Genomic DNA, 25,520 nt, shown 5'->3' with positions numbered 1-25,520 from the left:
TAATACCTACTCAGAGCCTGACACAGAGTAACAACTAACATAAACATCTGCTAGATGAATGAATGATGTCACTAACTTGGATTTGAAGAGAAATGTAAGCTTCTGAAGTGTCTGCTGCAAAATTAAACAGGTAATTATACAAATACTTTTAAGTCAAGTCTTCCCTGGAATTTTATTTTTCAATAGAGGAAGACAAACTTAGCCCCAGCATATAAATACTATTAGAGGACAGTCATTCATGTTTATATCTAATTTCTTGAGCTTTGCAACATAACACAGGAATAAGTACTCCATCTCTGACCAGCATCATAGATTACTTATATGCAGTTCATTTAAGTTTTCAGTCTAGCCAAGACTGAAATATATATATATATATATATATATATATATATATATATATATATATATATATATAATTTTAAAATTAGATCACAGAAGCTACATCAGGAAAATTCAATACACCATAGTCAGGATGAAGGCTCTTTTAATATTGTATTCCTGAGTAATCAAATCCAAAATAAGTGGGTTTTTTAAAGTGATTTAAATTTGATAGTAGTGAGTCCACACATTTGCAAACTGTCATTCTTAATAAAGATTGAATTCAGAAGGTCTCAGAACTAAGGAGAAATGAATTTTCTATTCCTTTTCTGGTTTGCTTTGATCTTTATTATTGAACCAAACCTATTCCAAATTCTACAGGCTATAAGTGAATGATAATACTTGTGCTATTCTTATTGTGAATTACTGTGAGTTCAGATTAGTTAAGCATTTTAGTAGTTTAACTGCAAAACATGTAAACGTTATATAAAATATAATGGAATCATCCCTCAACAAACTCAGCAGCATCACAGTTGAATGAACTGAGCTACTGAAAACCAGGCATCCTGAGTTTACATCTTGACTCTCACTGATGCTGTTTGACCTAGGGGAGAATGTTTCACCTGTCAACTGCTTAATCTACCAGAACATGTCCAAGAATTAGGATATATTGCAGAGATGCAGGTACGTATGTATGGGGAGTACAATAAAGGTTTGTTGAACATTGAAAGAATTCAGCTATTTCTGCCCATGACCTTCTATAAGGACCATGGCACTGGTCACCTGATTATTTGGCCACCTTCACATCCAGGGTAACTGATTCTGCAGGAACGCATGTGATATAGATGGAGTCTTATGATTTCAGTCCTAAATGCCAGGCCCAAATGAATTTAGAAGGAGTTGGTGGCAGACATAGAAGCCCAGCTTTCTCCTAATGGTGAGATCTTATCGTATAGTCTCTGATGATAGAAAAGAGTTTGTCTACCACTGCACAAAGGTGTGAGATTTCATCAAAAAACACTTTCAGGGTTTCCCTCGTGGCGCAGTGGTTGAGAGTCCGCCTGCCGATGCAGGGGACATGGGTTCGTGCCCCGGTCCGGGAAGATCCCACATGCCGCGGAGCGGCTGGGCCCGTGAGCCATGGCCGCTGAGCCTGCGCGTCCGGAGCCTGTGCTCCGCAGTGGGAGAGGCCACAACAGTGAGAGGCCCGCGTACCGCAAAAAAAAAAAAAAACACTTTCAAAGAGTGTTTTTCCTCAATTTACCACACGACTAACATATTATTCAGAACATATTAAATAATTATAATATTCCAAAACTAAGTTTTTAAAAGACAGAACCTCCAGAAATTAACTAAAGTTAATTTTAGTACAATATAAACATTAAGTTAGAGGCTATGTCTGCCAAACATGAGACAACCTATTAGGCTTAGTGAAAGATATCAGTATAACAAGTAGTTTGGCATTTTACAGATAAATGATTGAGCAGATTTTCATTTTTCAGCTAGTCTTCTGGCATCATCTGGGCACAGCCTTATTCTTACTGACTGAAAAATAATCTGTTCCCGTTCTGGGTAAAACAATATGACTTAGATGATTAAGCAAAGGATTGAAAATCAAGAACTCACTGCCTTAATCTAATTCTCCCAGTGATTTGTTCTTTGACCTTTGGCAAGGAATTTCATTTCAGTTTCCTTATCTAGAAAATGAAAATAATGATCTTATCTATATACTCTCACAGGGATGGTTTGAGTGTCATTATTCACAAAGGATGATAGACATTTCTAAATGTGCAATGTGTGAGTACTATACTAGAATATCAGTATTATCAAATAGCATTGTCAACAAGAGAGCCACTTCCAAAGTAAAAGTTTCCACTCTTTGCACAATAAAGGCTACATAACATAGTGGCTACCAAACATATTAAGTGAAGAAACTGCCATTAATTCTGTGAGAGAACTCCTGCATATGCAAACTCCTGTTTATTTGATTTCTCTTTGGAAGGGTGGCTTGTACTTTTCAGAACTATTATAATCATGATAACACCTCCTATAGCATTGCTTTAGAAATCATGTTAAGATAGTTCTACACCAGTAAGTAAATAACATTAAATTGAGTTATTACACTGTATCCCCCATTAAAACAGAATCTAACACACACACCCATTTTACACTGTGTTTTGTTCTACAGCAAACAGAATAGAATTCCTGTATGAGTAGTTTTGAAAGAAGAAATTACACCTGTCTCAAAATATTAAAGTGGTATCATGTAGAAGACTTCTTCTTTTCTGATGAAAAAAAATCCACTAAACCAAAAGGAACAAACAGATTTGACTCTCTTCATGCATAAAATTCAACTACTGGGTCCCCAAGGGCACCTGTCTCCCAGCCAGGCATATTCAGTGTGCTGTGGACATCAGTCAGTAAGTTTGACTACTAAACTGCTAGGTTAAGTGAAGGCTCATTAAGAGAATGTCTACATTAGGTGACTCAAAAATCTTTGAAAATGTATTTGAAGATACATCTGATAGCTCTCATGTCCTGAGGTCTTCAGCATTGTTACTGGTACTTTTATAGTCAAAGACAACATAATCAACTACCTTTACGTGCAAAAATCAACTATCTCTTCCATATTATATAGCATGGAAATCCATGAGCCTGAACCACATATTTTGTGCAAATACTTAGGATATGTTTGAGAAAACTGTTGGTCTTATCCTCAAGACCCCTATGGTCTAACTCCTTATTAAAACAGGCCAATCCCCAATCAAAGCTGGCTCTTAAATTTTCAGAACAAAATGTCAGTTTTGCTGTTTATACATATGATATCTTATGAAGATGAGCATCACTTTAATTAATACATAATTATAACATTCAATATATTGTCATATAATTTAATTAAAAAGCATCTACCACAGTTTTACATGAAAATAGCATTTGCAGCATCTGATATTGCACAGAAAGTCTCTGGGAAACAACTTGACTCTTTATTCCTCTTGGGACTCTTAACTTCTCATTCAGTATTATTTCTGCAATAAATCATCAGGAATTTACATCCGTGGATTATATTATCTCAGTTTCCTACAGAAAGTCTTTCACTGGATTAAGATTTAATGTGACATGAAAGCCAGTGCTTCTACTTTTCAAAACTTACCCTAAGGAAATAATCCAAGTATTTACACGCATTCATTTAGTTATATATCTGCTTTGTTCCAGAAAGATCCAAAGGCTTGCATAAATTATCAAAATAAAATGAAATTTAAGATAAGTGGACAAAAAGGAAAGGAAAGGACGATGACTCCAGGAACAAGGCTGGTATGCTTTATGTAAGGTATTCTTTAGATTTCCGTCCATGTTTGCTAGATGTGGACCAAAGATTTGGCTCTCCGCATTTTTGACAGCTCAAAACCATGAGAGAAACTCATTCAGTTACCTGATTCCCTGAATAAAATTAATAAACTGTTATTCAAAAAAAAAAAACCCAAAACACTATTGCTGGTACTGAAATGAGAGAGAAACTTCTCACATAGGTTTTCATAAAACACACACACACACACACACACACACACACACACACACACACACACACAGAAAATGTAATAAGCAATATCATCATCAAGATTCTTAATAGTAAATACACTAACACATTGCAAAGGGCTGGTTCTTATAATGTCCACTAACGTGGGTCCATTTCCAACATGAAATTCAATGAAAACATTTGTATAGGAAACTAACTACTGTTCATCAGCCAAAACAGGGAAAGCAATACGTATAAGAATGTTCACTGCAGCATTTTTACAGCATTAAATGACTGGAAAATTGTAGCAAATCTGAAAATTAAGAGTTAAAACTATAATCATAAAAATTATGTAGTAACAAGAAAAAAATAGATAATGTGTTAAGTGAAATAAAATGTGTTAAGTGAAATAATTGGGATACAAAATTAAGAGAATAGTATTATTTTAAACATGAGGATACATCTGGCTGCTCACACATCCTGGAGCCCTTTCCTGCTGAAGGAACCCAGCTGAGGTTCCTTGTGAAAACCATAATTGCATGAGGGCCAAGATGATTCAATTTGCCAACATGGTAACAGCTGAGTTAGACTGGCAGATTTGTGAGTATTTTACTCTGTTTTTCCAAACCAACTGTAATGAAGGTATAGTGAATTTAAAATAAAAATATATACATAATGCTTCCCACTTTGTTAGAGAGGCAACATAAGAATTAACTACCTAAGACAATGTCCACATATACGTCTCAAGACACTGACTATAATGATACTTGATATTCTTTATATAAAGACCCCCATGAACTCATTTCTCTTTGAACTTAACGCTTAAAATATAGTGCATCTCTTCTTACATAACCCAGTGAGAAGCACAGTATGGTTCCCTTTCTGCCTTAACTGCCAGAGAACTCCCAGCTAAACTGATTTCTAAACTGTGATACTTTTCTCCCATTTGAGGCTCAGCAAGATCTATTTCTCTGTTCTTTTTCATTGGTTTGCCTTTTTTATGTTTAGCTGTATTTTGCACTGTGTTTCAGCAACGTAAGCCAACTTAAATCCTTTCGTAGAAGTAAATAAACACATTCACAAATGAAGTGATAAATAATCCAATAAAATGGCACATCTACTAAACATAAGAAAGAATTTCTAATGAAATGAACTGTCCAACACCAGAGTAGGCTGGTTCTCTCTTCTGTTCATGGGAGGTTTGATGCTCCCCTTAGAAGTTTCAAATTATAAGAGATCTCAGAAAGAGCAATATGAGACTCGACAGTTTTTGCAAGTCCTACTATTCTATCAACGGAAGGAGAATATGATATATGAGTGACAAGAAATTTTGAAGATGATTTAGTCTAAATTCTTCTTTTACTGATGAGTCTAGAGTTTCAAAATAAACTACTTTTTGTTCGCAGGGTTGGAATCCAAGTCTAGTCTTCTAGGGTGTCCTGTGAATGACAGTAGAAACCTTTAACTGTTTATTTCTTGTTTCCTGTTTTGTTTAGTTGTTTTCTTTTTTTTCAAGTAATAATTTACTAATTTCTCAGGAGAATGTTTTAGGACTTTTAGAATGCCATCTTTCCTGTCCCTATCAAACTCTCCCCAAACTCTTGGGAAGCCTTTTCTATTATGAAGGAGAACTCAGTCCCTGAATCTCTCTTCTTCTCTGCACCCCATTTCGGTAATGAGGAGACACGCTAAACAGAGTGAACATGAAAGTCCTGGAGATATGTAATGGATGATAATTGAAATACCTTGAAATCAATTTTTATCTTCTTGTGAAAATACAAAGGACTTTCTCGTGTATTAGCTAATTGATTTTCACAGCAGAATACTGTGTCCTTCCATTTTTTCATTGTTTTTACATATGCAAGACAGCTTTTGGTAGTTTGCTCATTATTCCTTCACATTTCCAAAAGCAGAGAGCTCTCATTCTTGGAAATTTCTTCATATTAAATGAGGACCCTTGATATAAGATATATTCCTGTTATTTATTTCAGACAAGTATTAGGCAAAGTTTACATAAGTCTGTTTAGATTTGGTTTCATTTGTCATAACTTCCGGCCTACACAGTTCAGGTCATGTTCACGTAACACTTCATATAAAGACAAACCATCTCCTAGTCACAGGCTACACTTTGAAGACTGGCCAACCATCTTCCTAATGACTCTCACTAGTTCAGGGGTGAACCAGGTAAACAACCGTGGGTACTCAGGATGATTCATCACTACCCCAGAAAAACAGTTCAAAGTACACGTTCCAATGCAAGGTGGGCCAACACCTCCATCTTTCTGTGCAAAAGGTAGTGTTCTTGACACATAAACATAAAGGCAACTGGATTTTTATTGAGTGCCTGCCTTAAGCAAGCCCTGTGCTAAGTGCTTTTTTGTGAAGTATTTTATTTAATTCTCATACCAACCCTAAGGGATATGGATATTATTTTCATCATTTTACAGAGAAGAAACTAAAGTCGAGGGAGATTAAGTACTTTTCCCCTGGATACAAAGCAGGTAAATATTCATTCTGTGAGTCAAAACCAGGGAACGAGACTCTGAATCCCACACCACATTCTTAATCCCTCCACCAACTGTCTCCTTCTATTGCCAAACAGCAAGTATTTTTAGGCAACTCTCACAAGACACTGCTCACAGCTCCGGGAGCAAGGAGGCTTATTGGTACTATTTAATCTTGAGATGAGGATAATGCTGCAGAGAAGGTCTGTTTCTGCAACCGACACCTTTAAAGGGAAACACAGGTTGAACATTCCTCCATCTAACACAGTGATTCTACTTTTCTTATTCTTACTGGTTCTCAGGCTTCTCTGCCTCCATCTTCTCCTTCTATATTGGTTCTCACCTGGGCCAGCATATCAGCTCTCACAACCATTCTTAGTAATATTGCAGACATTTGGCTTCTGATGACTGTACTGAATGTGTAATGACCCCCCAGTCTCTCTCTGCTAAGCTGCTCACTCAACTCCTGCCAGCACCTCAAATGTACCAAGTCAAAATCTTAATTCACATTATCTTATTCCCCAAGTTTCCTCCCCAGCTTGAATATTCTGTCTCAGTGAATGGCACTGCCATCCTGAAACCCAGACAGTAAAGCTAGAGATTTGAGGGTCACGCCGAATCCTCTCTCTCCCTGACTTCTCATCTCTGACCGAGCATTATGTCCTGTCAGCCCGTACTCTCCACTGCCATCACCTTGTGGCGTGCCCCTTAAAGTCCCTCTTCTGGACCACTGCAGTAAGCTCACTGTTTTCCCTGTGTCCTGCATCACTATCCAGCTTCCACAGTCACCAGAGTCATCTTCTAAAACACAATCTGAATTTGTTATTCTCCTTTCTAAAGCTCTTCAAGGGCACCCCAGTGCCTAAAGTTCACACGCCTTAACGGAATTCTCTCCTGCACCCTACCCTCAACGTTTAAACACTTATCTGTAGTTTCCTGAATGCACCATGGTGTTTTCTGTTTCTGTCCTTTTGCACAGACTATTTACTCCAACTACGATGTCACTGTATTTATGTGCTACAGACAAGTTCATTTTTCAAGGCCCATTTCAGGCGTCTCCTCCTCCATTAAGCCCCTAGACTCAAGCAAGCAGAGCAGCTCACTTGGCCCTTCATATCCCACTGCACATCGACTTCTGCTATTGAATTCATTCACAGTATTGCTCCTGTAATTTATACTGTACCTCTCCTACTGGATTTTGAGCCCTTTGATTGCATTTACTTATATGAGACATGAGGTCAGTGAATCATTCTCTCTTGGCCTTTGCAATGGCTTGCAATAGGTGGAGCATCATTCCCCATCACATGAACTTAGGATGCAGCTTTGTGACTTGCTTTGGAGTGTGGGCAAACACAATATATGGCACATCCTAGCAGAAGCTTTAAAGAGTCTGAACAGTACGTCCTCCCCTTCCCCCCTCGCCCTTCCAAGGAGAGTGCCATACCCAGGCTGCAGAGTTTATTACTGTTTAATGGGAGAATCCAACTGACACTATGATGACCTCATCTTCCCAACCGAGATAATCTTAGCATAATATTCTGCTTCCAGATTTCTCTCAAATTTCCAATGTAAGAAAGCAATCCTCATCTCTACTCCAACCTATCATTAGTCTGTATAGAAAATTAAAGTGTGGGACTTCTCTGGTGGCGCATTGGGTAAGAATCTGCCTGCCAATGAAGGGGACACAGGTTCGATCCCTGGTCCAGGAAGATCCCACATGTCACGGAGCAACAAATCCTGTGCGCCACAACTACTGAGCCTGTGCTCTAGAGCCCATGAACCACAACTACTGAGCCCGAGTGCCACAACTACTGAAGCCCGTGCACCTAGACCCCGTGCTCCGCAACAAGAGAAGACACCACAATGAGAAAGAAGGTTGCGCACCTCAACGAAGAGTAGCCCCCGCTCGTCGCAAGTAGAGAAAGCCCGTGCGTAGCAAAGAAGACCCAATGCAGCCAAAAAATAAATAAAAAAAAAGAAAGAAAATCAAAATGCTTTCCTTGATTTCCACTATTTGCTTAGTCTTGTAAAAACCAGAGACACAACAAATAAGTAGATATCTTTCCTATACGAGTGTGTCTTTTCTATTTAGTTGGCATCTCCCCTCCACTGCCAACTAGAATACACACTTCATGAGGTCAGGGACTGTCTTATTTACCACTGTAGCCCAGCCTTCTGAATACCAACTGCACATAGTATGCATTAAATAAGTATTTGATGAATGAATGAATGAATCCCAAGTTCTTTAAGGCCTGGATCATCATTTTGTTCAGGATTATACACATAAGGGATATACAGAAAATGATGCTTACTAAAATTATATGAAAATAGGAAAATAATTTTTGCTTCTTTCCTTTTATGTTTTTGCTTCCTGCATATTTTATTTCTAGCAAAACCATTTTTAAAGCATCTGCAGGTGAAAGGGAGATAGCTATGAGAGAGGATTTAAGGAAAGTCCCTGCCCTGCTGAAACAAATAAGGAAATAAATTTAGTCTCTGCCAGGCATAGGCTTTTAAGACAACAGAATACTTTCTTAAATTGTAATCCCTGTGCCAAAGCGCCTAATAGCTTAATGCAAAGCACATTTCTAAAATGCATTAGAAATGACTTCATGATACATGCAATGCTGACAAATAGAAAGTAGCTAATATACATATATCATTTTAAATACACAGCTTAAAATTAGAGCTACTCTTTTATTAAATTGGACTGTATTTATTTCATTCACTTTTTACACTATGAACACATCTTATGTAACTTTCACTACAAAGAAACTAGATACCTGAATCATTAAGAAAAATGTAAACCCTGGTCAATTTTTTGACATTAATAAAGTAAGATTACTGCCAGTCAGATGTTTTTAATATTTATAGTGCAAGTTGCTAGAGGTATTTTAAAATTATAAACTTCTTTTCAACTAAAATCAGATATTCTTCCCCTTCCTATAAATTAATGGGTCATGAAAACAGACAATCTAAACTACTGCATTGTTTCCATGATGGCATGCTATTTCTTGACACGCCACAAGAGGGGGCACATGTTTGACTGAAAGCCCTCAGTAGCTGCAGTTGTAGAGTGGGGAGCAGAAAGCAGAAGCCAGTATGGTGTTTTGGTTTTAAAATAAAGGTACACATATAGCATTCAGCATTGCAGACAATGTCCCTGTTTGTATAAACACCATGTGAAATATTCTGGTTAAGCTTAATTTTACAATTTTTTTCAATAACACGTATTTGCCACTTAGAGTAACAAAAAGAAATTGCTTAGATACTTTAAGAATCAGGTAACCTTGAAATATAAACCTTTATTTAGTTATTATTTCCCTGAAGTATAAAATGGACTAAATTGCTCAAGCCTGGTGGTAAGGAGGAGGAACTGGAAGGCCTGCTGGTCTCTGACTTTCATTTCCAGAGCGGAGATGTCTTAGTTTTCTGTTCAACCCAAAATTCAGCACCATGCCTCAAATGTTCTTCCTTATCTATGCCTCCTTTTGTATTCCACTGCTCAACTCTGCTTTTAATCCTTCCCCCTTTTCCCAGTTTGAGATCATTAAATTTATATATTATCAAAGCCCAAGACCCAGAGAGAACTGGTCGGGTACCTCAGGTCTGGCAATGTCTTGCTATCCAAAAATATAACCCACATTGAATTTATCATGATTGCACTTATAATACATACAATCTAGCACCTTGTTAGTTATTAAAGCATACTGGTGGCAATGGATGAACAATTTACAGATCTCCATTTTATTTTTTAAAGGGTTCAAAAGTGCATCACAGAAAATGATTTATTTTTAATCTAAGGAGCATCACCTGATTTTTCAAAGGAAGAAAGATTCTTAAGACTGAACATTATCTAAAGAGAAAAATAAGTTTTATGCATGCTATTTTCCATTTACTCTTACTCACTATTTGGTATAGTGTTGACTGTTGTCTCATTTCCCTGTAATGCCCTCCTTTTTTAATCCATTTCAGAAATCAACTGTTCTCTTTTCTGGATTCTTAAAGTACTTTGCATATTAGTGCCTTATATGCATAATAATCAAGTGCACGTTATAGTGTGAACTGCTTAGTTGTTTACACAATCATGCCATATAGCAAACACAAATGAAAGTTCTATGATGAACGGGTGAATGAATGAATCAATGAATACATGAATGGTTAAAAAATAATTCAAAATATTCTTGCCAATATTTTTGAAAATTGACTTTTTGTGTACAGAACCAAATGCAATGCATAATCCTTTATTGTATCAAAAAGCAAATAAATAAACAAAGGGCTAGCAAGGACATTTGGAGACATTTGAGTATGTACTCTATGGTAGATAATATTATTGCATTAGTGTGAAAATTTGGGGGGTTAATAATGGGGTTGTAATAATGTAAGAGAGGGTCCTTATTCCTGGGACATACATACTAATACTAAAGCTTTTAAAGGTGAAGTGACATAATACCTGCAACTTACATATATGTTACATATATGAGACATATATAGATATGTGAATGATGGAAAGTAAACGTCACCATGTGTTAACAATTGATGAATTTAGGTGAAAGGACATAGTTATCTTTTCAACTTTATCAATAAAGTTAGGGAGAAACAAAGACTCTATATGTTTATATTGAGTTTTGGTATTTAATGGTGTGGAATTGTTTTGTAATTTTTTTTTTTCCTGGATGCTCAGAGAATTTTTCCTTTATGCCTGATATTAAAGTATTTTGAAAAGATACCCTAGGTATGTATCTTCTCATTTATGCTACTTAGAACAACTAGGAGTACTTTTAATCTACAAGCACAGATTTTTTTTTAACTCAGGAAAGTTTTCTTCTGCTACATATTTAGCTGTTGCTTCCATTTAATTATTCTAGTAAATGTCAAAGAAATGTCTCCTGTTTGTGCATGATCTACCCTTATATATTTTCATTGATTTCTCTTCTCTCTCTAGACAGCATCTCAAGTCTGCTCTTTACATCCCTAAAGTGACAATTTTTCTGCTTCCTATCTCCCATCTATTGCCTTTTCATGCCCCTTTTGATGCCTAATTTTATAGAGTTTGTGTTTTCTTGTATTTTATAGTTTCAAATCAAATGCTTTCAATTTTTTTCTTCTGTTCCTTTTAGTGAATATGTCTCAAAAAATGAGTTTTCTCTACGTCTTCAGGTTATTGTTTATCAACTATTATACAATTATTTTTTCCCAAATCATGTTTGAGAGAAGAAGAAATGGTTCTATGATCAAGTAATTTGGAAAACTCTGGGTTGAAAAGCTAACTTTCTTGGCTGTAGGACTTCTGAGACTGTAATGTGCTTTTGTTGAGTCAGGGCAGAGAAGATATAATATGAGGTGTTCTTCAAATGTATTTAATTCCTGAACCCTCTGTCCTATGGAACGCTTTTGACTTACCAAAGAATTCCTGTTCTAGAACATAAGTTGGAAAATTTTGTTATTGAGCATCCAGAATCTCATGGCTTTTGTTTTTATTATACTCATCCTTGAATGCAAAGAAATTTGATGCTCAGGAGAAAAACATATGCAACTGGTCCTCCTTTCCATCCACTTAGATGAGTGTACATTTCCTTCTCTTAGCACACGCACAGCAGGGCTGCTAACACACCAAGCCTCTAAACATACTTCCGATGTCTAGCAAATGTTCAGCTCCTGTGGCTTTGCTGGAGGAATGGTGGATATTCTCCTACTCACTTGGCATGCCTGCCATAAGAAATAGAATCCAGTCCTTTGTAATTGCTATGGACTGAATGTTTTCCCTTCAAATTCATATGTCGAAGCCCTAATCTCCCATGTGATGGCATTAAGAGGTGGGTCTTTGGGAGGTAATTAAGATGAGGTCATGGGGGTGAAATCCTCATCATGGGATTAGTGCCCTTATAAGAAGAGAAAGAGACCAGAGCGCTCTTTCTCTCTCTCTCTCTCTGCCATGTGAGGATACAACAAGAAGGCAGATCAGGAAGAGAGCCCTCACCGATATCAAATCTGCTGGCACCTTGATCTAGGACTTGCAGACTCCAGAACTGTGAGAAATAAATATTTGTTGTTTAAGCCACCCAGTCTGTGGTATTTTGTTATAGCAGCCCAAAGTAAGGCAGCAATGCTGAGTTGTTTGTTTAACCAGAAGAATGTATGAAAAACACAATCACAGGAGAACAGAGTTCTTATTTCCTTCTTTCTTTAAGGTTAACGTCACCTAATTTGCAACACACAGTCATCATCTGTCATCTTCTGCCCTTATAACATTTACTGTGCTGGAAGCTTCTGTTCCACTTGGATGAGGAAAAGGCAGGGTGGGGGGAGGCTATGCACAGATGCCCAGGGAAGACCAAAATCACTAAGTCGGTTCCAAAACAGTGGTTGCCTGGTTTCCTGGTATCTGCACGTCCTGCCTTTCTAAGATAGGAGCACACACTGAGCAGGGGTCAAAGCATCCTCGCACCTTCTTTATGACTAGCCCTGACCGATGCAAAAGTCAAAGTCTGCTCCTATATGTCAGTTCACCTGTATTCACACTGAAGTTGGGAGAATATTTACCTAGAGTCTAACAAATCACTGATTGATAGACTCAGTTTACAGGGCCACTCTGATTCTGTATCTCTTATGTATATTCTTGAATTTCTATTCAAGGGGATGCTAACTTAAATGATTGTTAGCTAGCTGCTATCTTCATTTGAAGTACAACATTGGACAAAATGTAAATAAAGGATCAATTTAATTTGGCAGCCAATAAAATGAAAAAAACTAAGAGAATGGAATATGTCATGAAGTATGAAAAGGTAGCAATTTCACCAACCTCCACATGACTTATCAACTTCTCATTTATTTAATATCTGGAATTGATTACTATAAAGTTACATTCAAAGGGCAATAATATGCATCAGTTCTTTGTTGTGCTTGCCTCCAAATAGCTCAAACTACTCATACAGAAAAGATATTTTTAATAAACAAAATAAGGTAAGCAGAAGAGAAGAGAAAACTTAGATGAGCCAACATGTGGTGTTCACAGAGAAACAAAAGAAAAAACAATGCAAGCACCCTAAAGAATACTGCAACTTCTAGAAATGCTAGCCATGGATTTTCAATAAAATAGAAGATTTCTCCATGAGCAGAGCCCTGGAGAAAAAAGTTCTTTGCCTGTGCATCTGTGTGTGTATGTTTGTGTACACACACAAACACAGATATATGTACTACATAATAAAATGTTAATTTAACTTTATAGAGTATTTAAAACATCTGAATATAATTTATCAGTAGTAACATTAAGAAAAGGCAGAATATACGATAACTGACCCAAAAAGCCACTTGCTATTATAGGCAATTATATTTGTAATTAAGTTGAACACAACTAAATTATGACTTTAATTAAAAGGCATTTTCTAAGATGGCACCGACATGTTTAAAATTCAATACATTTTATATGAGGTACTGGAGTTATTAACAAAAATTTCTTTCTGCAGCTTGTGTATTTTTTAAAGAGCAAAACATCATCTCTAACCAATATCAAAACGCTCCCAGAATCCATAGACATTTCATTGCATAATAAATTCAAGGGGCAATTTTTTCCAACCACTTAATACTTGCCCCTCCTTGGGATATACAATTGTATTTACATCCATGGTTAATAGTAATAGAATTCCTGACACACTCTTATGGCCACTATGTCCACATTAATTTTAAATGAAGAATACATGGAGGCTCAGAGGACTGACAATGAAACACACAGCCTTTTGCCATTGGTCAGCATCAGATTAGAATGAATCAGCAGGTCTTAAAAAAGTTTGGGAGCAATAATGGTATCTCAGTGGCTGGTGGAAAGTGAGTTTGGGTCTGAACCCTGTGCCAGGCGGAGAGAGACAGGGCCACAATGCAAGTGACATCCTTTTCCAATCTTGTCTCCTCTACAAAAGTCTTGTCACCTGGAAACAACTAACCTGTTAAGGTGAGAAATTGTCTTTCTAAAATAAGTCTGAAACACAGCAATGAAGAGGATTATTTGTGATCTTACATGGTCCAGACTTCAGAGGTTTAAGAATATGACAATGGCCTTGCTTATCTTCGCTCTTGGTAGATGACAGGGTAAAGAGGTGAGTGTTTGAGCATCTACTGTCTTTACAAACTGTACTAGAAACTATGGAGATAGAGAAGAAGCATGAAACAGAAGCAATAAAAGTATGTTGCTTCGGCTCAAGGACTGTATAACCTAGTTTGAGAAGCACACTTTTACCTACAGTGAAAGAGTTACTCATAAATATAAAAGACTCTTTGAATATGTAAGTTCAACATGAAGGATACACACAAGGTCAACATGAACAGATACACATCTTCCCTAATGAAGCTGCTGTTATTCTCATTACTTTTTGAATTGCCTTCAGAATTAACTTATAAGGCATGCAGAAATATTTACAAAGCTACAAGTCCATGGTTTCGCTCGGGTTAATCATCCATATTATTCAGAAAGTGGCTTCAGATAATTCTGGTCAATTCCAAGTATCAAAGCTGCACTTAATGAACATATAATTGCCCAGCTAAGGCCTTTAACATAAAGTGATATCTTTCTGTAAAGGAAGTTCTACCATTTGTGCAATACTTTGAACAACAGCAGTCTATTCTTTTGAAGGATAAAACATTTATTTGGTTCTAAAAATTCTAGTATATTTATTTTAAAATTTTATGTTGCTACAGAGACCTACCTATATTCTCAAGAACAGACTTCATAGCAATCACAAAGTACTATTATAAAAGTTCTGCACGTTCCATGGGACCTACATGTTCACTGTAATGGAGATGTATCACAGTGAGTTCTCAGCTCAAAATCAGCAGACAAAAGTCAAAAAAGAGACAATGGCCCCTTGTATGTCCTCCTGCAATTACTTCAAACACCTCTGAACTTAATTCCTTTGGTCCCCTCTTCTCTCTTCCTGTAAGTATCTCCTCCCATGGACCTCATCTTGGCTCAGTTGACCACTATCCCCCAATCACTCAAGTCAGAGATCTGCAAGTCATCCTAGATTCTGCATTCTCTCTTATTTTACCCCATTTCTGATCAACTACCAATTCCTGTTGGCTCTATCTTCTAAATATTTCTCACCCCCATGCCCTACCCTCTATTTGCCAAAACTGCCCTGGATCAAGCCATCACCTGTGGAGATAAACAAGACTCTCTAGCAAAGAGCCCCAGGAGCTCTTTCTAGATGGCATGGTAATGGGTCCACTGGGCCTGTCCCACCATCGCCCCCTATGGCCAGCAAGAAGGACTGCATCTGAATTCAACTTTCAACAGGCCCTATGGTTTCCTTTTCTACAAAAGAGAAGCTGCAATTTCGCATGGTGCCAAAGTCCAGAGGTGCTGGGCTTTTCAAACCACCCTGCAAATAGTTGGTGTCCAAACTCACTTCTTAGCACTAAAGCAAAGACTGCTATCGAGAGTCCTAAGGCCATTCCCACACTTGCCCCATAAAAAAAGGAGAGCCACAGAGGGGCCGTGAGGCTTCTGGGGACTGAGGAGCATTAGTGCAGCCAGCTGAGTGTAGGTTCCCTGGCCCTACTCCGCGGAACACTGACTGACTTCTGTCTCACACCTGTGATTTCAGACAGCAGCAAGTGATGCCTCTGTGTTTGCCCCGTCACTTCTCCCCAGTCTATTACCTATAAATCTTTCATCCGTTCTGTTCTCCACTCTGTCATCAAAGGTCAGACCGAGTCACTTTCTGCCTAAAACTTCCCTCTATATTTGGACCTGTAGAAAAAGCTCCAAATTCCTCAGCATGGTATACAAGGCCCTGAACAGTCTAGTTCCAACTTTCCTTTCCAGACTCATTTTTGGCCATTCCTCCTCTCTTCCACCTCTGCTCCCCATCTACACACACGTGCACACACACACACACCTGCACTGTCCTCCCCACTCCCTACCCTCCACTCTGTGCATTTGCTTTGCCGGGAATAATCCTTCCCACGCGGCTACCTTGTGACACACACTGAGCACAAGTGCTGCCTCCTCTGTGAAACCTTCCTAACTCCTCTCTGAGACTTGGCCCCTGCCCCCTCTTGTCTCACCAGACAGCTGTGTTATCACCCTCCTGGAGACTGGGGCCAGGGACTGTGCCTCACTCTCCTTGCTGCCCTAGACCTAGCAGAAGCCTGGCACAGACTAGGCACTCAAATATTTGTTCAAGAAATAGACAGTATATAAAGAAATGATATCAGCTACTAGATGCATCACCCTGAACACTGCTGATGAACTTTTTTGCCTCATGTCCTCTGTCATTTTTCAACTATCTTAAATCTATTATCATTCGCTCTTAAAAAGCTTTCGCTGAGGATGAATCTGGAATTCCCTCTACTACTCTGGAGATTTTCCTATGCAGAGCTGCCTAAAGTAAAATTACAATGTGCAATGCAAAATCCTTTCTGAAAACACTCCCCTGAAATTCAGTTTTATCCCTCAAGGTGTCTTTTTCCGAAAGTGTACTTTAAGCAACAATATAAATGCTTATGGAACGCCAAACATCAAATTTATATTAATGGCAATAACAATAATAATTTCCTTTAAAGTAATTGACTGAAGTCAAGAAATAGCCAAACTAGTTGACATGCAGTCAGAATTTTATATTTTTCATCAGAAAAACAATTCTCTACCAATGACAAATAACAGTAAAGCCCCTAAAACTACCTGTCACGCATCTAATGAAGATGGATTCTCTGGCTACCACGTATAATACCTAATATCCAAAAGCACTGCTGTAATTCACAGCTAATTAGTGTCTTGCCGTTATGAGAGGTGTCATAGCCCTAACTCTCTCCCCAACTCTCTACTCAGACCTCACAAGAGCTGACAGCCAGGCAAGGATCACAACAAGCCAATTAGCACCCACCCCAACCTTGGGCTGCTGTTTCTGGCAGCATCAATAAATCATGCCCCCCTCATGAAGCGCTTCTCTGACAGCTGCAAGCCACTGTCGCCTGAGGAATAAAGACAATACTTCTAAGGAAAACTCACGTGGGAAAGACAGAGATAGAAAAGGGATATTATTTGCCTTCCTTTAGCAGCATAGCTGTCAGCAAAATTGAAGACCATTCATTCGGACTGATTAGGAGACAACTGCCCTGAGAAATAAATCCATGACTGGTATACCTGAAGATCCTTAGTGGTAATCAACAGTCAGCAATTGGGTTGTACACTTGTTTGTTCATTTTAATGTAGATTATATCGAAGACCCTTTTCTTTCCATTTTTCTCCTGTATAGTCCTCCTTCTGGCTAATAAGAAAATTATCCTTTCAGTAGGACATAATGGTCTGCATTTACTTTGTCCCCTAGTGAATACACAGCAATCAGATAATTTGTTTGAAAGACTCTAAATGGTCTGACTTCACTGAAAAGGAATCTATAATGTTATGCTAGTCTCCAAGTAGGGCCTACAAAGCTTGCTAAACCCATAAGCAAGCATTACAGTATTCTCGGCACATAACAGCCAATATCCTTGTAATTTTGTTCTAAGCCTGTAAAGCTGTTTTGCTCCGTAATATTCTACTAAGAAAGTGTTCAGCATAGTCACTGTAGCCTGGGAATTATTCAAAGATATGACTCAGTTAATTCTACTTTTTCTTTGTTTTCCTCATGGAAATATTCTACTTCTATATTTTTAATGCTAGAATCAAAAACATTTAATCTAGTTTTTGACTAACTAATGACTACCTAATATAGAAGCACCTGTAACACTTAAAGATAATTCTCAGGTCTCCTGTGCTTTTTCTTTCCTAGGGTATTGTAAACATGCACTTGACTCTCAGCTGGAAAACTACATTTGACCAAATGTTACATGTCATTGGTTAATTAAGCACATTTGCATTCAGCATTTCAATTCATTTTCTATTTACCAGGCAAAGACAAATGAAATGCAAAAAGAAAAAAAAATGGGTATTATGGCAAGATCAATTTTGACAACAGTTTAGACTTTGCTTCTTGCTTATCATTTCCCTAAATGGATAGGCTCCTAGGTAATGCAAACGTGAGAAAACACAGGCAGATCCATATATTTTTCATCTCATACCTAGAGTGTGTGTATTTGAAACATTTATAGTCACATCTAGCCACAGACAGAAATTGTTTTGCTAATTTTTACATTACTCTTGAGTAGTTCAATAGATTTAATTTTGGTACTATTGTGAAGATAACAGATAAGGCAAATTTAAAATTAACATGTCCATGTTCACACAGAAGGTTCATGACTACAGACTCTCAAATCCACATTTAAATCACACAGAACAATGCCCATACCTGAAAGGGAGAAGTTGCCTTTCTGACTTTCACTTTCTCTGATTAGAAAAGCACCTGTCTGATTTTCTGAATATAATAGTTGTTTTTCAGCATCTGCCCTCTTGATTGCTCCAAAGAACCACCTAAAAAGAGAGAGATATAAACTTTAATTAACCAGTCAACATTCATTTTTTTTAAGGAGCAAGAAGTTTGGCAAGAAAGTTCCAATATCAGAAGGGCTTATACTCTTTAGTGAAACTATAACAGGTATAAAAGGTAGTTTTTGATACTTGACATGATTTTTCTGGATGTCTGCAACACTCACCAGGAGTCTTTAATATATTACAAAATAGGAATTTAGCTGATGCCTCTGCTACCACATGTCTTCTCACACCTGCATTCTGTCTGAGAAACCCTGTGTTCTCCTGTCAAATCCAAAGCTTCTAGGGCAGGCCCACCACACGGTAAGTTTGCCATGTTGCGCGCTCTAAAACTATTCACATCACCATCAGACTGTCCACTGCCTCTCCTAACACCTTCTAGGTGTTAGGAGGCAAACATTCCAATCCAGGGATTCATATATTTCACATCAAAGTGTGAACAGTAAAAATGTAGTTCTCTGGGTTTTAATTCCCATCTTTCTCCCCTCCATCACTGTCCAACTCCCCTGACCCCCATAATATAAGATGGTTTTGCATGTTTAAAAGGAAATTTTCATCAGTGGAGAGATTATGTGAAAAAGATACTTCTGCCTGGGATGTATCTTCTTAGTGTCCCCTCCACTTCTCATCTTTACACTCTTATCCTTAACATTCCAGAACTACAAGAGTCAGTAAATGTGAATGTGATCAACCCCAACAAAGAATTATGGATTTTAATATCAGAACCAGTTTAAAACATATATCAAGTCAGCAGACACTAATGTGATAATAAGAGGAAACTGAGACAGCCAGCTTTGCGTTAATGACCTTTCACTCTAGGGTCATAACGTCGATCTTTATCATTAAAGACTTCAGGTAAAACATTTATCTTTCTAGGCATCATTTTTAAAAATGTAAACACTCAAAGAGAAGAAATGTAGGCTTGAGGGAAGAAATACAGGCCAGGTGAGAAATTGCAGGCTGGGAGAGGCCCTCAAAAATTGGTTCCAATTGGTTTGACAGGTCATGGGTATTGGGGAATATGAGTGCACTAAGGGTGACACAATTGGAAGGAAGAGGGGAAGAAATTTTAAAAAAAGAGACATTAAAATATAATTACCTTCTAACAAAAGTAAGATGTTTGTTTACCATTTTCCCAATCGTCAAATTGCAAATTACACAATATTAACTATATTATCCAGGAAATGCCAGATTATGTTGGAACAATGAACAACTCCAAAAACCTCAGTGGTTTAAGACAACAAAGATTTGTTTTTCACTCAACTGCACGTCCACTGAAGGTCATCTGTGCCATGTCCATCTCTATGTCCACCAAAGAATTTCCATCGCCATGCCTCCACGATTGACTAGGCAGGCTGGATTGGAAAATGTGGCAAATCACAGGCTGGTTCCTGGAGTTTCTATTTAAAGCTTCTGCTCAAGAATGAGCCTACTGAGAAATACGTTGTATGTTCATACTAAATCCAAAGAGAGTAGAAAATGCAATCCTACTATTTCCCTGAAGGCAGAAAACTGGAAACATTTGGTAGACTACACTAATGACTACCATATTGATTCAATATCAGGAACCAAATTAATGTCCATAGGCTATTGTTTGTCCAAATGAAATTTTAAAAGACTTGGAAACATTCCAAGGTGGCCATGGAATGAATTCACAGAAAAATAGAAACGTATGTTTTCCACTATTGCAGAAATAAGTAAATATCAATAGAATAATGGAACATAATAAAAAACTCAAACAGACCCAAACATACAAATTAGTGATGAAAGGATGGATTAGTCAATAAATGATGCTGGTACCAATCATAATCCATATAAAAAAATTAATTGCTGCTACCTATAGCATACACAACAATTTTACATAGATTAAAAACCTAATGTAAGGGCTTCCCTGGTGGCGCAGTGGTTGAGAGTCCACCTGCCAATGCAGGGGACACGGGTTCGTGCCCTGGTCCGGGAAGATCCCACATGCCGCGGAGCGGCTGGCCCGTGAGCCATGGCCGCTGAGCCTGCGCGTCTGGAGCCTGTGCTCCGCAACGGGAGAGACCACAACAGTGAGAGGCCCGCGTACCAGAAAAAAAAACAAAAAAACAAAAAAACCTAATGTAAAAGGCACATTCTAAAACTTTCTGAGACTATGAGACTAAGGAAGTTTTCTTCCACAAGACAAAAAGAAAAAGAAGACATACGAGCCTTAAGGGAAAAGATTAATAATATTTATTACACCATAATTAAAAACTTGCAACACCAAGATTACCATGAAATAAAATTAAACTATAAGCCACAGACCTGGAGGAGGTATTTGCAGAGCATATAAACAAGGATAAGATTAGTATTCAGGTTATATAGAGACCTATAATCACTAAAAAAAAAAGACAACACAGTAGAAAAACTGACACAGTATATAACTGGATAGATCACAGAAAAGAAAAACCCAATAACTAATAAAAATAAGGAAAGAAGTACAGCCTCTGTCTATTGCCAGTAATTAGAAATATTAAGAATATTAAATATAAAAAAATGAAATGCACTTTCACACTTTTCAGGCTGGACAAAATTTAAAACTCTCACATTCAGGCACTGGAAAAAACATGAAATAAGAACCTTTATATAATACTAGTGGCAATGCAATTTGATACAACTAATTCAGAGAACATTTGGCAATATCTAGTAAAGCTGAATATTTGTATGCTACTTAATTTCACTTCTAGATTGTATACTCTGTGTGCTCAAGGAAATATACCACAAGCACATTCACTGAAGAATTCTAGCATGGAAAGTTGGAAACAACCTAAAGGCCCATTGTAGGGTAATAAGTAAACTTAATTATGGATATAAAATGGAATACTATCTGGCAGTTAAACCAAATAAATTGTTGAGGGACAAAAGGAAGTTGAAGAATGATACATACCTTTATAATACTATTTATATAAAGTTTAAACAAACACATGAAAAACATTAGATATTTTTATGGATAGCATGCTTAGTGAAAGCTAATAGTTAAAATACTCAGGCAATTTTTTTTTAGACTCCATTTCCAGCAATGGCAAAATTTCTTCACACAAATATTTCAAGCAAAGGAGCAACATGGATCGAATATACTTATCAACCCCACGCATTTTCCTGATTTCTAGTGCATTAATTATGCAGCATCATTAAAATGTTTGGTCCAAATATAAATATGTAAACCTTTACAAGAATTACAATTTATCTAACAGATTAAATTCTTAGAAGTACAATTATATCTCATATATCTCATAATTCTAAAGAATAAATACTCCATTAGATAAGCTTTACATATATACATTACATTTGTATTTTGGATAATCACATTTATAAAATGATGTCTTTTCTCTGCCTAATATATGTATAAGCAAGCAGGTTTTGTAAATCAAATGATTAAAGATATAATAATTTTACTACATTTTCAGAGAGGAACTGTGTGATGAATTTTTTTCCTTAAATTCTCTTCTGTCTCACCAATTTTGGATTCTTTTTTTTTTAATTTAATTTAATTAATTTATTTTTACAGCAGGTTCTTATTAGTCATCCATTTTATACACAGCAGTGTATACATGTCAATCCCAATTGCCCAATGCATCACACCCCCACCCCCACCCCCCCGAATTCTGGATTCTTGTACAATCACTTTACAAGGCAAATCACACCAGTAATGAATTGATAATAAGAATGAAATACATGTAACTATTTGAATGGATGCATCAGCTCACTTAATACCTGGAATTTTACTTGGCTGAGCTGCCATCAAGAAGTGAAGAAAATAAATCGTTGTTTTCTGGATGTAGTGGCATTATAATGCCATCTTTCATACTCAAAGATGACGCGTCTGCTATAGACTGTGATCGCTAGAGCATGTGCTGCTGTGCAGACTAGTGGGCAACCGATAGTTCGGTCCACCCTCTGCACAGGTGAAAACCGTTCCTTAATTTGTGGTTTGAGCCATGGGCAGAACTGTCATTCTCCTCAGTTCTGCCTTTAGAGCCCCTGCTGGTCCCACTCTGGAAGGGCACGTACACCCCAAGCCTCATTGTCCACAGGCCACAGCCATTTTCAACGCTCTCTTTAAGCTGTAGTTCTTATGTGCAGTAAACAGTGAGTGCTGAGAAGAGATCAGGATATCCTAGGAGGCAGAAAGCATCCGGGGAGAGTCTTATAGATCGTGATCCTCGAAATGTGGATCAGCAACAGCATCACACGGAAACTTGTTGGAAATGTGCAGGCTTCACGTCATACCAAGTGAATCAGAAACTCTGAAGGTGGGGCCCGGAAATCTGGGTTTTAATAATTAGTTCCCCAGTAAATCTTATGCACACCAAAGATTGAGAACCACTGAGGTACAGAAATAGTAAAGAAGTTGGAAATTTACACAAGACACCTGAAAATAAGTTAGATTTGGCACTTACATGTAAAAATTATCCAATAAAATGATACTACATATACTCTTACATACACATTTTATTGATATTTAATGAAAATAATCTTTATTACTATGCCATACCTGCCATGAAAGAGATCTTGACTAAGAATAACCAAAAAGGAGAGGAGATCCATAATAACCTATAACCTTGGAGAAAAATGCTTTAGTTAGGTGAAAATGGAGCAAAAAGTACACTGCCTGTTTTAGATGAAAGGAGTATGTAATTGAAATCTGAGATTCATTCTGCAAACATTTGAGTGTCTATTGTGTGTAAATTCTGTAGCATGGACACAGAAAGATCTGCAAGACATACTGCTGAATGAAAAAGGGTAAATTGCAGAGTACTAGGAATATTATAGTTTTATTTATATTTTAAAAACCAACAAACCAAAAATTATATGTGCTTACTTCTCCAGAGATTAGGGAGAGATGACAAAATAGATGACAAAAGACTTTCACTTTTTACTCTGCATTCTTCTCTATAATTGGATGTTTACGATAAGATGTAGTTATATCACTTCACAATTTATTTATACACAAAAAAATGAAAGAAGTCAATCAGGTATATGCTACAAAAACCTACATGTCATAAAGATCTGGACTAGAGATTTTGGCAGTTAGAATTGATAGTTACAAGAAAAATCTCAAAGGAATATGGGATGGGTGATTATAGATGAGCAGTGAAACAGACGGAAGATCAAACATGACACCAGGGTTTCAAATCTGCATGACTGGAGGACAATGTACCCAGCAGCACATTAGAAGGCAGAGTGTAACAACAAGTAAGAGTTACAGCATCTCACTGGGAAAGTTATCCCTGGATTTCCTCACTTGTAAGTGGGACTAATAATCATTACCCTGTAGGCTTCTTTTGAGATGAAGAAAAATAATGTGTGTAAAGTGCTTGATGCCTGGCCACATTCACACTTAATAAATAGCACCTGGGCTTCCCTGGTGGCGCAGTGGTTGGGAGTCCGCCTGCCGATGCAGGGGACGCGGGTTCGTGCCCCGGTCTGGGAAGATCCCACATGCCGCGGAGCGGCTGGGCCCGTGAGCCATGGCCGCTGAGCCTGCGCGTCCGGAGCCTGTCCTCCGCAACGGGAGAGGCCACAACAGTGAGAGGCCCGCCTACCACAAAAAAACAAAAAAAACAAAAAAAACAAACAAACAAAAAAATAGCACCTATTTTAAGAGAACTGATTTAAGGGAAAAATTATATATTTGGTTTTAGACACGACGGATTTGAGGTAAAGACAGAACATGAGTGAATATGTGAACATGATCTCACTTCTCTAACTGTATTTGTACTAACCTTGCTGTTCTGCCTGCCCAGTCTTGACTAGGTCATGCTGCCACCAGGTGGCAGTAGACCATTTTACTAAAGCAAAAAGGCTAACGAAAGCTATAAGGTGATTAACTGGATGTTATTTTACAAAAAAGTCACAATGTGTCTTTTAAAAACAAAAATGAGAATTTATGCAGTGTTACTGAATATAAACATTTAAATAATATAGATCCACCAGAGGGCAAACAGCAGAAGCAAGAAGAACTACAATCCTGCAGCCTGTGGAACAAAAACCACATTCACAGAAAGACACAAGATGAAAAGGCAGAGGGCTTTGTACCAGATGAAGGAACAAGATAAAACCCCCCAAAACAAGTAAATGCGGTAGACATAGGCAACCTTCCAGAAAAATAATTCAGAATAATGATAGTGAAGATGATCCAGGACCTCGGAAAAAGAAAGGAGGCAAAGATCGAGAAGATGCAAGAAATGTTTAACAAAGATCTAGAAGAATTAAAGAACAAACAGAGATGAACAATATAATAACTGAAATGAAAAATACACTAGAAGGAATCAATAGCAGAATAACTGAGGCAGAAGAACGGGTAAGTGACCTAGAAGACAGAATGGTGGAATTCACTGCTGCAGAACAGAATAAAGAAAAAAGTATGCAAAGAAATAAAGACAGCCTAAGAGACCTCTGGGACAACATTAAACACAATAACATTCGCATTATAGGGGTTCCAGAAGGAGAAGAGAGAGAGAAAGGACCCGAGAAAATATTTGAAGAGATTATAGTCAAAAACTTCCCTAACATGGGAAAGGAAATGGCCACCCAAGTCCAGGAAGCGCAGCGAGTCCCATACAGGATAAACCCAAGGAGAAACATGCCGAGACACATAGTAATCAAATTGGTAAAAGTTAAAGACAAAGAAAAATTATTGAAAGCAGCAAGGGAAAAAGGATAAATCACATACAAGGGAACTCCCATAAGGTTAACAGCTGATTTCTCAGCAGAAACTCTACAAGCCAGAAGG

General features: G+C 37.5%; 1 protein-coding gene across 1 annotated transcript in view; it reads right to left on the bottom strand.

The window, feature by feature from the left end:
* Positions 1 to 25,520, bottom strand: part of FRK (fyn related Src family tyrosine kinase) — a 94,014-nt gene that overhangs the window by 19,570 nt on the left and 48,924 nt on the right. Inside the window, exon 2 of the mRNA XM_032651193.1 lies at positions 18,621 to 18,742. Within this exon, the coding sequence (XP_032507084.1) occupies positions 18,621 to 18,742 (122 nt within the window). The remainder of the gene's footprint in view (positions 1 to 18,620; positions 18,743 to 25,520) is intronic.

The sequence above is a fragment of the Phocoena sinus genome, chromosome 12 (genome assembly GCF_008692025.1).
Source record: "Phocoena sinus isolate mPhoSin1 chromosome 12, mPhoSin1.pri, whole genome shotgun sequence".
In the NCBI taxonomy this organism is placed as follows: Eukaryota; Metazoa; Chordata; class Mammalia; order Artiodactyla; family Phocoenidae; genus Phocoena; species Phocoena sinus.
This window is presented reverse-complemented; position numbering and strand designations above follow the sequence as displayed.